At 42.7% G+C, this 17,398-nt stretch overlaps 1 protein-coding gene across 5 annotated transcripts in view; it reads right to left on the bottom strand.

Annotated features, from left to right (window-relative positions):
- The window catches only part of Tcaim (T cell activation inhibitor, mitochondrial), a 35,704-nt gene that overhangs the window by 5,037 nt on the left and 13,269 nt on the right, over window positions 1–17,398 (bottom strand). For 4 of the 5 annotated variants that reach the window (XM_028767398.1, XM_028767396.1, XM_028767394.1 and 1 more), the window contains 6 exons: window positions 15,587–15,839; window positions 10,266–10,388; window positions 7,865–7,962; window positions 7,222–7,313; window positions 2,330–2,562; window positions 711–842 (listed from right to left, as the gene is read on the bottom strand). In XM_028767398.1, coding sequence (XP_028623231.1) covers window positions 711–842; window positions 2,330–2,562; window positions 7,222–7,313; window positions 7,865–7,962; window positions 10,266–10,388; window positions 15,587–15,839 — 931 coding nt within the window. Of the gene's footprint in view, window positions 1–271; window positions 333–710; window positions 843–2,329; window positions 2,563–7,221; window positions 7,314–7,864; window positions 7,963–10,265; window positions 10,389–15,586; window positions 15,840–17,398 lie in introns of those variants that run through there. The other variant, XM_028767397.1, reaches the window with a different exon arrangement.

A 17,398-nucleotide genomic window follows, 5' to 3' on the forward strand; every position in this document is an offset into this window, starting at 1 on the left:
CACCATTTGGGTACTAGAAATCAAACGTGAGTCCTCTGGAAGAGCAGTCAGTGCTCTTAACCACTGAGTCATCTCTCCAAACCAATAATACATAGTTTAAAACTTTTATACATCTCCCTTAGCCACAGCTAGTGACTGAATGAAGAAACTGATTATCTATCTATCTATCTATCCTTACTGGGATACTGAGGTCGGGCTGTGCTTGCCCTAAGCTGCTCAGCCCTCCTTGCTCATCGGTCTGGACCTGCTGTCCATCCATCTGCCCATCCTGTCATATGGACCCACTCCTACCGTTTCTCTTCTACACTGGATGCAATACTACAGCATCAAACCTGTAAGAAAGAAACCACTGGCTGTCAAGTGGTTCAAAGTACAAACAACGTGGAAACAGGACTACTTATGAACTACAGCCATCTACACTTTAAATTTAAATATAACAGGGCTAGAGAGATGGGTCAGTCCTTTTTAGCCCTAGTGGCTCTTCCAGATGCAAGTTCAAATCCCAGCACCCACATGGTGGCTCACAATTGCCTGTAACTGCAGCTTTGGGGGGGGGGTGGTCCAATTGCCCTCTTTGTCCCCACTGATACCAACACACCTACACGTGAACAAAACAGCTAACATGCAGGCCATGCTGTCTATTATCTGCGTGAAGTCAGGCCTCATGAATAAAGTGGGTCTTGAGCCTCCTAGAGGCGGTCGATACTTACTTCTCCCTCCTTGTCATGTTCTCTCTTGCCTGCTGGGCTTTGGTTCTCATGAATGACTGCAGGCCTGCAGGGTCCGAGAGGGCTGGGACATTAAAGTGCCCGAGTTCATGCAAGCTTGGTGCATACCTGTCACTGAAATGGAGCATGTATTAAGGGAAATATCACCACCCCCAAAGACAATGCTGCTTCTTTTTTTTAATTGCAAGTGACTGAAAATCCACCTTAAGCTAGATGTGTTGGTGCATACCTTTAACCCCAGCACGTGAGAGGCTGAGGCAGATGGATCTCTGAGTTTGAGGTCAACCTGGTCTACGAAGCTAGTTCTAGGTTCCAGAACTAGCTACACAGAGAAATCCTGTCTCAGAAAAACAAAACAAAAAAGAAAAAAAGGAAAGAAGGAAGGGAGGGAGGGAAGAAGGGAAGGAAGGAAGGAAGGAAGGAAGGAAGGAAGGAAGGAAGGAAGGAAGGAAGGGATGAAGAGGCCATGCTTACTGTAAGGACTGACACATGAGTCTGTGTCAGGGAGGACTTGGGATTGCATTTAAGTAGCACACAGCAAAGTGCAGGTAAAGAGCACACGAGCGCACGCACGACAGCTATTCACTTAACATCTCATGTTTCTATAGGACTGACTTTACTATCAGTGAATATATCTTCAAAGAATGTTCTAGAGATCCACTCTTCAGGTTATTAGTTTGGTTTCTGATATATGCAGAACAGGGCTGTGAACACAATTCTTTTCACAAGTAGGTGACATTCTGTTGTTGTGTTATTGAGATAGGGTTACATTGTTTAGTTCAGGCTGGCCTTTAATTTACAGTGATCCTCCTTCTTCTGTCTCTTGAGTACTGGGATTAAAGTTGTGCACTACATGCCCGGGTTCCATTAAAAAAATCCATATAAAATTATACATATTACACATAATTTCATATAAAGCCATACATAATAAAATTTATTATATATTAATGCATAAATGATATGTAACACATTATATATTTTAACCATTATATTACATATAGTGGTTATATTTTAAAAATATTATATATTTACATATAATTATAGAATATATAGCATATATAATTGTATAAATTATATAAAATTATATATAATCATATTTATATAGCAGATATATAATTATATAAGACATATTTTATATAATTATATAAATAATATATATGTAAATAATTATATATAAGATATAATATAGTATATTATATAAGTATATAAAATTATACATAATATAACACATACATATATAATATATAATTTATGTTATATAAAAGTATATTTACTAATATATTATTATACATATTAGTATATTAACTAATATATTATTATCTATTCTCCTTATAATATATATGTGTGTGGTCTTTTAGTCTCTATATGTGAGTGCAGTGCCTGAGGGGGTCATGGCCACTGGATCCCCGGGCATTCTAGGTGGCTGTGAGCTCCTGATATAGGCACCTGACACCGGGGAACTGAACTCGAATCCTCTACAAAAGGAGTGTCTACTCTGAACCACTCACTTATGAACAACACAAGGAAATAAAAAACACCTCAATGTACTGACTGACGCATGCACACACGCTCCCCATCCCCCACCCCGGTCCAGAGCTTACCTGCTAAGGATCATCTGCAAGCCACTGAGGCTCTGAGGGTGGGCAGGCATCCTGCTTCTCTGCAGCTGGTTGTAGAAGGTGTCAAGGAGGGAGTAGTACTCGTCCAGGGTGAGCGCTGGCTGGAACTCCTCCATGTAAACCACCTGGACTCCCCCAAGAAGACTGCTTATTTGGTCTTCTAAGGCTGACATTCTCCTCTGAAGGGCAAAATAACTTGGCAAGCTTTCAAAAAGCTATAGTATTGAAAAAAAAAGAGAGACATACTTAGCTTTATATTACTATAACTGTACAAGTCCAATAAATGAGATTATTTTTAAAAATTATTTTAATGTTTTTCTTTTTTTGAGATAGGATTTCACTGTGTAGCCTTGTCAGTCTTGGAGCTCGTTTGGTAGACCAGGCTGGCCTCAAATTTGGAGTCCTCCTGCCTCTGCCTGCCTCTGCCTCCAGAGTGCCGAGATTAAAGGAGTGTGCTACCACTGCCTGACTAAATTAGAAAGTTTTAAAAATTATTTTTGTGGAGAGAATGTTCAAGGAAAAAAACAGTAAAAAAAGACAACACAATCCTGGAAATACTAATATTCAAAACAAACTATCAGTCTGAGGGGGTATTAGACAGGAACTGAGAAGAAGCTTCAGAGAAAGAGAAACCCCAAGTACAAGCACTGACAGGCGCAGCCTTAGATGTACACGTGTATATTCCATCTCCTAAGTATTCCTTAAGATTTAACCTAATGTCAAATTCAACTGACAAGCACAATAAGCACCTACTGTGAGGGTGCAGCAACTAACTGCACATGTAGGTGCACGAGCTTGTTTGTATTTGTAGGAGCCCACACTCTAGAGGCAAGAAAACAAGGCAAGACTGTGAACTCAAGTGCTGCCCCAGGCTGCCAATCAAAGCCAAAGCCCGGCCCACATAATGGCTGCCCCAGGCTGCCAGGTTGAAGCCAAAGCCAGGTTCACAGAATGGTTGCCCGAGGCTGCCAGGTCGAAGCCAAAGCCCGGCTCACACAATGGCTGCCAAGCCTTCCGACTTGACCAAAGTAGAACAGGATTTAGAGACATCCATGTAAGATGATTTGGGGTGGAAGGGAGGTCATGAGACCAACACGAAGCCAAGTGTGGCTGGTGCACGGACGGACGGCATGTTTGTTGGTGAGTAGAAAGAGGAAAGGCGGCAGGGAGGGAGGAACTCGGGTCAGAGGACCTTAAGGAGGTAGGTTGTCTACTGGAAGCTGGAACCTGTACTAGAGGACTAGAAGGTACGAGGTATTACAGAGTTATATAACAATCCAACATCTACCGGCTATGTTTTGTAAGGGATAATCCCACTTCCTGCTCTGATCCTCCTCATCTTGGGTAACGTATGCATATGTAGTTAAGTCCATCCAGGGTCTTTGAGAACTGTGGATTCATACAATGTGTACTGCGTTTCTGTAATAGAAAGCCATGCGTGTCTCTGCATGTGGGTTAAGACACACTCCTGACGCTATAAGCACTGTCAACTCTTGAGTGCTTTGTTTGTATTGTCTTTAACATGGGGAGATCCATGTGAGGTCACCACTCAGCACTGAGCATAGTTCCACCCACAGCCTGTGTTACACGGTCGGTCAGTGGCCAGATGGCTTTGCTGCTGATTCCCATGTCTAGGCAGCCATAGCACTGCTCTTCCTTCTTGTGTATAGAGCATACCCTCCAGACACCGACTTTCCCACCTAGGCCTCTGCACCTAACAGGGCTTCCTCCTCACTTCTGAGGACCACTTATACTCAAGTACACGGACTTCCTCTGCTCTTGGATACTATGAATCAATTATAATAATATATTATATTAATTATGTCATTATATAACATAACATTTTATATGAATACTATTATATACTATGTTACTATTATTAATGTATTATATTATATAACATATTATTATAATATCATTGGTATTATGCATCAATTTCTACATGACAGTTTTTCATTTTCCAGCATAAAAGCCCAGCAGTGAACTTTTGGGTCACATGCCAAGCACGTTCTTTAAGTTCTTTTAGTTCTTTAAGATGCTGTGTTCCTTGCAGAGTGTCTGTCCACTGGACTCATGATGGCAGTGCAGGACAGCCAGTCCCCATCCTCACCATTGCTGTGTGCTGCCATTTCCACTCAGCAGCTCTCTCTGATCAGCATGGTTGTGGAACAGTAACTTTATTTGCCTGTAGTAATTGCTGTCTCGGAGGCTTACTGCCTCAGTCTCTAACCTAGGCCGGGTCCTGGAAACTTCTTGCCTAACCTAATCTAAGCCTAGAATGTCTTTAGCTTCTGAGAATAAGCCCACCCTTTCTAGCTCTTTCTGAACTCTGGCTGGCTGGTTCAACTCAGCTGTTCTGGCTCAGACTCCTCTACGAGCAGACTGATTCAATGTGGCTTCTCTTGAACTGCTGTGCTTGGCCTCAAACTAACTCTTAATAATCTGGTCTAATCTTATGGCTGTTTCTTATTCTCTGGTTCTTTCTGTCTTTACTTGTGTCTAGCTTGTCCTCTCTTCAACCTGTCTCTGTAAAACTCCCTTCCCCTCTTCTCTCCTCCCGTCTCCTCTCCTCTCCTCCCTTCCCCCTCCTCCTCCTCTCCCTTCCTTCTCTCCTCCTCTCTGTACAGCCCCCCAAGCAGCTTCCCTTTCCTCTCTGTCCTCATGAGAGCTGGGCAGATCCTGTTCTGTCAAATCTTTCTCTAATTCATCACTCTGTCTGCCACTCAATCAGATATCATCACTTTCAAACACGGGAGCTTCCTTCTACAAACTAACTTTTCCTTCACTGTTTGGGACTAAAGGTGTGTACTAAGGGCAAGTCTGTATTCCAGCCAGAGGGATGACTAATGGGGTGTGCTAAGGGTGAGCTACATCACAACTAGAAACAGCTTTTCTTCAGTAAACAACACAATCTCAGGGTTCACAGTGTGACTGAATATCCTGGAACAGGGTTGGAACCCAGCCCCTCACAACATGCTGCGAGCAGTCTAGCTCGCTCTGTACCACATCCCCGCTCTGCACGTGTTTCTCATCTGTACACTCTCTTTGGTGACATGTCTTTGGCACATTTTCTATTTTTTTTTAACTCTGAGTGTTAAGAGTTTGTATACATTTTAGATACAAAATATCTACTTAATATGTGGTTTGAAATACTAAGAACAACAGTTACTATTATCATTTGGTTTTTCAAGACAGGGTTTTTCTGTGCAGCCCTGGTTGTCCTAGAACTTGCTTTTAGACCAGGCTGGCCTTGAACTCAGAGATCTGACTGCCTCTGCCTCCAGAGTGCTGGAACTCAAGGCATGTGTCACTAAGCATGGTTAAAGATGTATTTTATTTTATATTTTATGTTTATTTTGTTTACATGTGTATCTCTATAATACATTAGTGCCTAGTACCCTTGGGTCCCCTGAGACTGGAGTGACAGATGGTTGTGAACTGAAATGTGGGTGCTGAGAAACAAACTTAGGTCTTCTGGAAGAGCACCCAGTGTTCTTAACCACTGAGCCATCTCTCTAGTCCCTTTATCAAGTATTTTATTTGAACAGATCACCAAAGATGACAGACATGAAGATGGAAAATAAAAACAAAGATATTTGCCAGTGGTGGCACATGCCTTTTTCTCTCAGGGGCAGGGAAGCAGGGGGTGGGGGGAGCAGGGAGGCAGAGGGCAGGGAGGCAAGGGGGAGGTAGGGAGGCAGAGGCAGAGGCAGAGGCAGGCATATCTCTGTATATTCAAGGTCAGCTTGGTCTACAGAGTGAGTTCCAAGACAACCAGGACTACACAGAGAAGCCCTGTCTTACAAAACAAACAAAAGACTCTATAAAAACACTATCACTAACATTTATCACTTAATGGAAATTAAACTTCAGGTGAGACATCATCATATACCTACTAGGGTGTCATAATTAAAAATTTTCATCAAAACTGAAAATATGACCATCTTTGATATGATCAAATGATAGGGTCCAACAACTCTACTCTAAGAATTTACTCACTAGATGAAAACTGTATTTCCCATGTTTGTATAAAGCAGGCATAATGGCTCACTCCAGGACATTGGTGGCTAAGGCAGGAGGATTGCCGCAAGTGTTAATTGAGTTTAATTTACATAGTTCTAGTCCAGCTAGGGCTACATAATGAGACTCTTTCTAAACAAAACAAAGCAACAACAACCAAAAAAAAAGAAAAAGAAAAAGAAAAGAAAAGAAAAACGAACTAAACTAAACAAAAATGTTCACATCAGAGACTGGAGAGACGGCACTTGTTCCCGCAGAGGAGCCGGGCTCCATTCCCAGCACTCACACAGTGGTTCTCCCAGAGGAGCTGGGCTCCATTCCCAGCACTCACACAGTGGTTGACAACTGTCTCTAACTCCAGCTTTAGAGGAGCGATCCCACACTTATTCTGACTTCCTCATGCACGAGGCACATTTATGATACACAGACATACATATATGCACTTACATATAAAATAAATCTAAAATTAAATTTAACAATGTAAAAAATGTTCACATCAGCTTTATTTGTAAGATTTTAAAACTAACACATGGGCTTGTGAGGTCATCTGTGAGCAAAAGCACATGCTCAAGTGTGAGGATCTGAACCAATCCTGGGAGCTCAGGGCAGGCAAAGAGAACAACTACTTCAGCCTGCCCTCCGACTTCTGGGTGCATACGTGCAGACATATACACTAAGTAAACAAATGTACAAGAAAACTGTCTTCACTTTCAAGCACTAGTTATGCGATATTACTGGACTGGACACTGGGGCTATGCTATCAAATGCTCGTCTGCTGACATAATAGCATTGCTTGGAATCAAAGTACATAGAGGCAAGTCAGAAAGGCCTGCTTGCTTTTGGCTCTCCCTTACCCTTGTCCAGTGGTGGTGGACATCCATGGTTCCCAGCATCACGTGGCCCAGTGCACTCATACCAGAGCGGTCTGTGAATACAACGGTGCATCCTGATGATGAAACACAAACCCTTGGTTATAGCCTAGAGGATTCGTCCTTATAACACTGTGCAATAATTACTTAAACTTAGTGTGTACACCCAGGACTAAATCCAGTAGATCTAAGAGGCTTGTATTATATTTCTGCTTATTGAAAGGAGCAACCTTTTTTTTTTTTTTTTTTCCAAGACAGGGTTTCTCTGTATAGCCCTGGCTGTCCTGGAACTCACTCTGTAGACCAGGCTGGCTTTGAACTCAGAAATCCACTTGCCTCTGCCTCCCAAGTGCCAGGATTAAAGGTGTGTGCCACCACTGCCCAGCTTGAAAAGGAACAAATTTAAACCTTAAAAAATTTTTTATCAAGGCAGAGTTTTTCTCTGTAGCCCTGGCTGTTTATGAACTCAGAGATCTGCCTGCCTTTCTCTGCCTCCTGAATGCTGGGATTAAAGGTGTGTGCTACCCCTGTAAATCAGAATTTAACTCTGATAAAGTCAGTCAGTCACTGCATGTTATAGGGCGTTCTATAGCATATGCTGTTGTGAAAGAGGGTGGACAACAGTTACCTTTCACATTCTGAAGCGGCTCCAGATTCTGCTGTGCTAGGCGGCTGAGACTGTGTAGCTGGCTGCAGCGATGGGCGACTCCCCAGCCCCTCTGCCACCTAAGACAGACACAACTACATTAATAGCAGTGCCTTGGAGGAAGAACAGGCTCTCACTCCAACTGCCTGCTTCTTAAGAAGGCCAATGGCTGTTTCCTGAAGCAGACACACATCATGCTTTAACTGATCTTACGGTTCCAAGATAGCCACTATCTCTCTTAAATTAAAAAAAAAAATCAATCCTATATTCTGATAGCTGTGCGTGGTGGTGGTGGTGGTGGGTCTTATGCCACTGCATGGCCATAAGGTCAGAGGACACTGTCAGGAGTTGGCTCTCTCCTTCCAAGGTGGTATCTAAGGACTGACTGAACTCAAGTTGTCAAGTTTGCATAGTAAACACTTTTTACCCATGAGCCATCTCTCCAGCTCCACTCGTATTCCCCTTAAACTTCCATGATCTCACTATGTAGCCCGAGCTACTTAGCCCTGAGGTGGGGATCCTGTGTATTACAGATGTCTGCTACTACACTTGGTATTAGATGGCTTGTAAACTTTTAAGATTTATTATTGTGTGTGAGTGCATGATGTCTGTATACAGGTGCACAATGTGTGTATGTGTGCACATGTCTACATTTATGGAGGCCAGAGGACAACTCTGTGGAATCAAGTCTTTCCTTCCCCCTTTATGTGGGATCTGGGGAGTGGAATTCAGGTCATCAGGCTTGATGACAGGTGCCTTCAACCACTGAGGCATCTTGCCAGCCCAAAGAGATAGTGGATTTTTAAATGAAGCAACAACAAAAAAAAAATTATTAGGTGTTGTGATTTGAGTAGAATGGCCCCACAGTCTCACAGATTTGAATGCTCCATAACCAGAGACTGGCTCTATTTAAAAGGATTAGGTGTGGCCTTGTTGGAAGAAGTGGAGCACTGAGCCAGGCTCAGTGTCTCTCTCTGCCTATCAATCATGATGCAGAACTCTCAGCTACTGTTCTAGTGTCTGCCAGCATGCTGCCATGCTTCCTGCCATGATAATAATGAACTAACTCTCTGAAACTATAAGCAAGCCCTCTGTGAAATGCTTTCTTTTGTAAGAGTTGCCTTGGTCATGGTGTCTCTTAACAGCAACAGAACAGTTGACTAAGACACAGGAGTAAAAGCATTGTTGCCATGTCAATGTACTGCAAAGACTTAAATATGTTGTTTCTGCTTTAAAATAAGAGCATGGGGTTTGGGGCAGAGCATGATGCTGGAGCACAGACTTTGAATACATACCTCGGTTCAGGTTCAGTCCTCTGCATTACACAGACACACACAGACACACAGACACACAGACACAGACACACACACACACACACACACAAATAAATGTAATAAAAATTCAACTATTATGCCCAAAATATCAGAACTTAAATCTTACTTCTGTGTTTTAAACAAAAATTCAACACAGTGTTCTTACAGATATTTGATTATATTCACAAAATGACAATTGAAAAATATTAGATTGCCGGGCAGTGGTGGCGCACGCCTTTAATCCCAGCACTTGGGAGGCAGAGGCAGGTGGATTTCTGAGTTCGAGGCCAGCCTGGTCTACAGAGTGAGTTCCAGGGCAGCCAGGACTACACAGAGAGACCCTGTCTCGAAAAACCAAAAAAAAAAAAAAAAAATTAGATTATCAGAGAAATTAAAGAGCCAAATACTTAACTACTGGAAAGTATTAACACTAGGTAATTCCTATACTTTTATTACTTTTGTTTTTAATTAAAATAGTATTTTTGAGACAAGGTCTCATCAGTCTCAGGCTAGAACTTGTCATTGGGCCAAAGATGCGCATCTTCTGATTATTCTGTCCCCCTCCTGAGTCATGTGATCACACGTGTGTACCACCATGCCCAGTTTCTATGGGATGAAACCCAGGGCCCACTGTGTACTAAGTAAGCACTTTATTAACTGAGCAACACTCATTCTTGCATATCTGAATGTGTGCACAAGTGTGGAGGTCTGAATGAGACCGGCTGCCATAGGCTCATATGTTTAAATGGCTGTTCACTAGTTGGTGGAACTATTTGAGAAGGATTAGGAAGCATGGCCTTGTGGGAAGAAGTGTGCCATTGGGGATGGGCTTCAGAGTTTAAAAAGCCCAGGATCGCTCCACCTCGTGGTTGTTGTCTCAACATCTGGGCTCTCAGCTATTATTCTAACGCCATACCTATCTGTCTCTGACATGATGGTCCTGGACTCACCCTCTGAAACTGTCAATAGGCTCCCAATTAGATACTTTCTTTTGTAAACTGCCTTGGTCATGGTGTCTCTTCATAGGAGTAGGACAGTACCTAAGACAACTAGGGCATTTTCTTTATTACCTGATATCTGAAAGTTGCAGAAGCTCAGACAGTTCATTCTTCAGACGGTCCAGCTCCTTCCTAAGTGGCAGACTGTTCTTCAGCTTTTTAACAGCACCTTTCCCATTGCTACCTAACCAGGACCTAGACCCAAAACAGAAGAACCACTTTACCTTTCCACCAGTACCACTCACATGTGGCTGTGGATGGGGCTCAGTCATGTCAGAGCACATGCCCAGAACATATGAGGCCTTAGCACCATCCCCAGGACTGCAAACAAAAATAAAACCAACCACCCACCAGTGCAAACACACACCTTAAATTAGTCCTCTGTTAAGCTGAGTTGTCGGTCAGATCTTTTCTTTTCTTTCTTCCTTTCCTTTTCTTTTCCTTTTTTCTTTTCTTTCTTTTCTTTTCTTTCTTTCTTTCTTTCTTTCTTTCTTTTTTTTTTTTTTGTGACACAGGGTTTCTCTACGCAACAGAGCCGTGTCCTGGAATTTTTTCTGTAGACCAGGCTATCCCTAAACTCAGAGATTTGCCTGCCTCTTCCTCCCAAGTGCTGATTAAAGGCGTGCACCACCACTGCCTGGCTCAGACCTTTACTTCTAACAAGCCTACTTCAAGAGGCTGCCTACCCCTGTTGAGTCATGTTGCTGTTATAGCAACTTCTTTAAGTATTGCAAAAAATTAAATTTTAATCAGACCAAATCTATCACTAGGTTCTAGAGAAAAAATAGTTAGGAAGAATGTGAAGATTTTCTTAAGCTTTTAAATCTGTTTGCTGTTGTAAGCAGGCCTTGCTGGCTGTATTAGCTCTTTACTCTGCACAGCACTCGACAGCTGAGGGCACAACTGAGAGCCATGCAGCACGTAAGCAAGCATGGGGGTGTGCACAGCTGTAAGAGAGAGGGAATGAGTCCCAGGGAAGGAGCTTGTGGATTCTAACCTGGCAGAACCTCATTCTGCCTTTAATTTTAAAACTGAGTTGCAGTACGCTATGCTCTCAAAGACAACTCCTTCCTCTTTGCCCAGCCTTCTACTGGGACAACCTTAGCATTCTCGTTCTTTAGTTACAGAGTTCCCAGCACACACTCAGGCGTGCCTTTCTACCACCCCGGGGTCCACTTCCTTTCCCCCAGCCCAGTCCCCAGCTAAAGTCTTGAGTCATCTTCATCAAACTCATAATAAAATAGGTTCAGGAGAAAAGAGCTCTTATTCTTATTTCTTACAATATTTTCTTCAATAACCTTATAAGGAAAAATAAATGTTAAAGACTGTTTTAAGGGTTAGAGAGGAGTAGCTGTCAGGAGATGGATCGAAGGCATCCAAAGCCCTTCTTCGGTGATGTCACTTGCCGTGCTAAGAACAGCCAGACACAGGCACACTTGTTATGGCCTGCAGTCTTTGGCTGTTCAAAGGAGAAAGAAGATACTTGGGTGGAGTCCTGGGGATGGGGGCTGAAAAGGTAGTGTATGCAGTGTGTGTGTGTGTGTGTGTGTGTGTGTTCGTGTGTCCATGTGTTCACAGACTGAGAAGGTGACTGAGCCATGGGACACATTTCAATGTGGGTGGGCCCCAGGGATTCCTGGGCAAGAGAAAGCTCCAGGAGCAGAAAGAACAGTTCAAAGAGTAAACAGAGCGCTCACACAACTCCTCACAGGGGATACTTGAAGAAATGTAGGATAGAGAGCCTAAATGTGCCTGACACAGCCCTGGCAGAAGGTGCTTCCATCAATCATTTATATGTGAGCTAAAGCATTAAGATGTATCCAGTTTAAAACCTGCAAAACAATGAAATCATTATACATTCATAAAATATTTATCCCAGATATCCACTCTGGTGGAGTGCTGGGAATATAGGGGTGATAAGTCTTCATATAAAAGACGACTTACTAAAAGGAGAACAGTGTCACAAAAACAAAGAGAGGACTCATAAGTTAGCTTCAGCTGGAAGGCTCTGTAACAGGTAATGTGGACCTGAACCTGAGGAGTGTGGGTAAGAAGGGAGAATGCGCTGGCCATGTCGACTCTCCTACAGAAGAACCGGAATGCACAGAGCAGACAGCTCTGCAGAGGGGCGGGCCTGAGATGTGATAGGAGGGAAGAGGGGAAGAGCAAGAGGGCTCTGCACGGCAGGCCGGAGTCAGGCCGGAGTCGGGTCCTTACTGGTGGGGAAATGTGCTCGTTAGTTTTTGATTCACTACTTAGGTATCAGTTAACCCTGCCCATACTCCTCTTTAAGAATTCTGAGCTCCAAAGTTGAACGTAGTGGTGCACACACACCTTTAATTCCAGCACATGGGATGCAGAAGCAGGCAGATCTCTGTGAGTTCAAGGCCAGCCTGGTTTACATAGTGAACTTTGGGATTGGCACACATTTTCAATTTCAGTACTCTGCAGGGCAAGGCAGCCAGATCTCTGGAAGTTCAAGGCTGGCCCGGACTATACAGTGAGTTTTAGCCTAGTCACAGATAACTAGTGAGACCTTGTGTCAAAACCAAAACAAAAGAGAGGTACATGGATCACAGATCCAGTGTCGGCTCTGAGGCTCAGTCTACACTTCGGTCCTCTTTCAGGACTCTTTCTCTTACAGTACTGCTCTCTCTCAAGTTTGTCCTGCACCTTCTGCCAGAAAATTACACTTGCTTAAAGCTAAACTCCAACTTCATAAGGCATTCTAATGGGTTCATGTAAGTCCCTGAGAGATGAACGTTCAAATCACCTAAAGGACTTTGTGTAATGTTAAGCATCTATCACAACGCTAAGTCATTATTCATTTTATCTATGAAGCTAAGAAAGATTCTATTTAACTAATGACAAGTTCACCATCATGTCATGACAAGTAGTTACGGACAACTGAACTGATTAACAGCGATCAATTTTCCCCGACTTTATTTCCTGTACTTTAAAAAGCTGTTCTTCTTTTTAAGGGTCTAGAGCAAGCCACAGGAGTCTGAAGGGAGAACAAGGCAAGCTCTTGAGGAGACTGGGAACTCACAGCAGTGTGGCTCACAAGATAAAGCAAACTCTGAAGGAGAGTTTTTAGTACATGCTAATGAGCTAACAGGAGGGCTCTAAGGTGAGTGACTGCACCTGCAATGCTAAGTCCCCATCTGTCACGCTGACCTGCCTGCCACCTGTACAGAACCCTGGGTTTGCTGATGACCAGCGCTTCCTTTGTCTCCCTTGTGCCCTGCACTGAGCTACACCTCTGCCTTCATATTTATTTCATAGTTTGAATTCAGGTCATTTAAGGCACTGGGTAGGTTCTGTGAACACGTGCAGGTGAGCACTCAGTGCTCACAGACACATCCCTAATTTTGAGAACTCATTATCTAGGACAATATAATAAAATAAAGTCTATATATTAAAGACAGGGAAGTTACAGAATATTTAAATGAAGAATTATGAAAAGTCAGCCTGTATATGAAACCCTGAAGAATAGTGCTGAACTGTCTTTTTCTGATTTCAGTCTGTTTTCATTATTTTGCCAGATAGCCAGAACTTAGTTCTGGGTGCTTGGGACAATCATTAAATAGTGGATACTCACTCAGTGGAGACCAGAGCTGTCCTCTACGGAACACTCCACAGAGCCACAGACGCAACGCTTGTCTGCAACTCTTTAACACTTTACCCTTAACCCCTTAGCTTGAGCAAGGTCCAACATCTTCATATTTTTTGTCTTAAGTATTCTCATTTTTATTATATCCTTTAGGTCAAATATTCCCAGCACCATGTCCACCTTGACAGAGGTCAAGGTGAGCAAACAATACCCTCTTAAGGGGCACGCAGACTTTTGGCAGGCTGCAGCAGACTCGACAGAGGCCTATGGCCACCTTCCCCTCTGGATTGCTACGCTAGCACCTGCATGTGACAACTTCCACCCCACCTGACTGCTGCCCGTCACTAAGTCATCTCCTATGTCTCCATCTCCCTCTGCCGTGTCTGCAGAAGGAGATGTGGGCAATGGAATCCATGTAAGAGGCGATGCGTCCGCTAGTCATGAATATGCACGGGTGTCACAGCTAGCCTCCTGCCCCCACACACTCGTGCCACAGCCACACCGTCTCCCTTTCTGCTAACTTCCTCTGCACCTTGGGGGAATGTGGCCAGATGACCAGGGGTCCTGTGTCAGAGCAGATAACCCAGGGGAGGGTCAGTGGCACGGGACAGCAAAGGATGAGGTTCTAAGTTATGGTCAGTCACTGGCTTCTTGGGATACAATTGCTGAAATAGAATGGAACTGGCTTTAAGGAGTCTACTCTTAAAAAATGGAAAAGAAAAAAAAAAGCAGTAGGCTTGGCTTCGGCTTGAATCCCAGAAGATAGAGATAGGCAGACCTCTGTGAGTTCAAAGCCAAGCTGGTCTACTACATAGGGAATTCCAGGCCAGCCAGGGCTACACAGGCTATTAGCCTGTCTCAGAAAACAAAATAAAACAAACAAACAAACAAGCCTTATGCAAAATTACCAAACTAATATATTGAAATATATAATGCTAGTATTTTGATAAATCATCTGCCCTTTTACTTGACAAAATATATTTTATAAAAATGGGCTCATATTGGGTATAGTGTTTTACAAACAGCTTTCTATACTTAACATTATGCTATGAACATCTGTCTTAATCATAAAATAAGTACAAAACCATAAAGTTATCATAACATTAACAGCAGTTTACTAAACAAAGTATACCAAATATTTCATACCTGGTTTTTGAGGCAGGGTCTTACTCTGTAGCCCTGGCTGCCCTGGGAATTCAACCATGGCCTCAAACCAAGCTGCCCTCAAAGTAACAGAGATCCTCCTGCCTCCGTTTCCCAAATGCTGAGAGTAAAAGAAAGCACTACACACCCTACTCAAATCTAATTTTTATAATTTAAAAATATTCTTTTTCAATGATCTATTCAAGATAATATTTTATTAAGGTATTTGTCTGTCTATCTGTTTATTTTTGAGACAAGGGTTCACTATGTATCTCAGACTGGCCTGCCTTGACCTGCCCATCTTCAGAACTACTTCCTAACTACTTTCCAAAGGCTGGATAACAGCCATGTGCTACTACACCTGTGTGTTTTTCTGTAAGTATAGATTATTAAACTTAATTACCTCTGAACTCTCCACAGAGACTGCAGATGTCCAACATGTAAAAAGCTGATTTTAAAAACATAAATCTTATGTGTGTATCTGGTATTAAATAATATCAAAAAATGAAAGTGTTTCAACTTTAAGAAACATGAAATATTTCCTCAAATATATTACTAAAATTTCTTTTCCTGCAAAACCAGAACTACATTTAAGCAGAAACTACGTGAGGCTATTTAAACAAAACCTTTTACTTACGTTAGGGTTGTTTCCACTCTTGAGGCATGTTCGAGGTCTTCGTCAGGGTCCTTGAACCCAGTAAAGGAGTAATAGGACCTATGCCATTTGATGGGTCTGTCGGGCACCCCCGTAGCTTCCTTGAGAGGCTGGGGATGCACACTAGTGTTCAAGCTTTGGACGTGTTCAACAGGCAAACTGCAGGAGTTGAGAATATACAATACTGTGCTTAGCAGATCGCTGCTGTGCAAAGTAAATCTGACTGCTCGGAATCCTAGAGAATATAATCCCCCAGACAATTAATACACATGATTACTTGCTTTAGAATCACTTTCATGAAACAATTATAAAATTAGAGTCTTTAAAAACATTTCATTACCCATTAAAATCTCCCCATTGGTAAATCATCAGCAAATGAAAAAACACTTCCTCTTCCAAACTCTACAGCAGAATTTTCATTTCCACGGATTTCTTTCTAGTTTGGTACCAGAAGTAGGTGCCATCCCAGCAGAGAAGGGGATGGAGACTATTTTCAGTTCTGCCTGTGGTGAATCTTATCCCTGAAGAGAGGGGAGTGTTCCCCCATCCATCACAAAGATTCTAGCAGAGAGCAGGGTGTTGGGGACACCTGCACTGGCAGGGCAGGCTAGGGGAGGCACAGGCTATCTACCTAGTGTTGGAGCTCACAGTTCATCTTTAAAAGTGTTTTAAATGTATTTTGTGTGTGTGTGTGTGTGTGTGTGTGCAGCACATGTATGCCTGGTGTCCAGAGAAGCCAGAAGAGGGTGTAAGATCCCCTTGGAACTGGAGTTGCAGATGGTTGTGAATTGCCATATGGGTTCCTGAAATTGAGCCCAGGTCCTCTGGAAGAACAGCTGGTGTTCTTAACCACTGAACCATCTCTCCAGGCGCAACCCCCACATTTAAAAAAGCTTGAAAATGACACAAGGGAACAGTGGTAGGGTTCTTGCCTAGAATACACTAGGCTATAGATTTGATTCATAGCCCTGACAAAAAATTAAATTCTGTTAATTATTATTATTAGTTATAATTTAGACAAGCTCTCACTATGTAACCCTGGCTGGCTGCAAACTCACAGATATCTGCTGGCCTCTGCCTTCCAAGTGATGGGATTAAATTGTGCTACCATTTTGGGCTATAAAACTTTATTAGCACAGTCTCATTGTAAAGTTCCACACACATATGCATGAGTAAAAGTCTGTTACCAGGCATGTAATCTCATACCTTTACTAGCTATAGCCACTGTAAGCTGTTGGTACATAGTCTTCCAACAACATGCATTAATCATGTAGCTAGCCATGCAATGTGGCTATTCACAATTAAATTAATTAAACAATTAAAAAGAAGCTGGGCATGGTGGTGTAGGCCTGTTAACTGCAGTTCTTGTGGGGGTGGGGCAGATAAATGGGACTTCAAGGCTATTCTTGGCTACATAGTGACTTTGAGGCCAGTTTGGGTTAAATTTTTTTTTCTCAAAACAATAACCACCTCTTAAACCCACCATCACTGCCGCCATGAAAGACATTTAAATAAAACTTAAAATCTATTCCTTGATCACATTAGCAATCCTTCAAGTACTCAGAATCACTCAGCTAGTGCTTGTGTATCTGAGAGTTCATCTGTGGAACACTTGTAAGCTTCCTCGTGCGAGCTCTCTCGGACAGCGCTGGTCTAAGCCTTTAGTATGTTCTTCTCTGGACTGTGTTAGGACATACGTGCTAATGTCATGTTTATCCACATGTATGTTTATAATCACATTTGCTCGTTTTAAATCCTTCCTTTTAGTAATGACGGCGTCACTATGGATCTAGT

Source organism: Grammomys surdaster, unplaced genomic scaffold (genome assembly GCF_004785775.1).
Source record: "Grammomys surdaster isolate TR1022 unplaced genomic scaffold, NIH_TR_1.0 172, whole genome shotgun sequence".
In the NCBI taxonomy this organism is placed as follows: Eukaryota; Metazoa; Chordata; class Mammalia; order Rodentia; family Muridae; genus Grammomys; species Grammomys surdaster.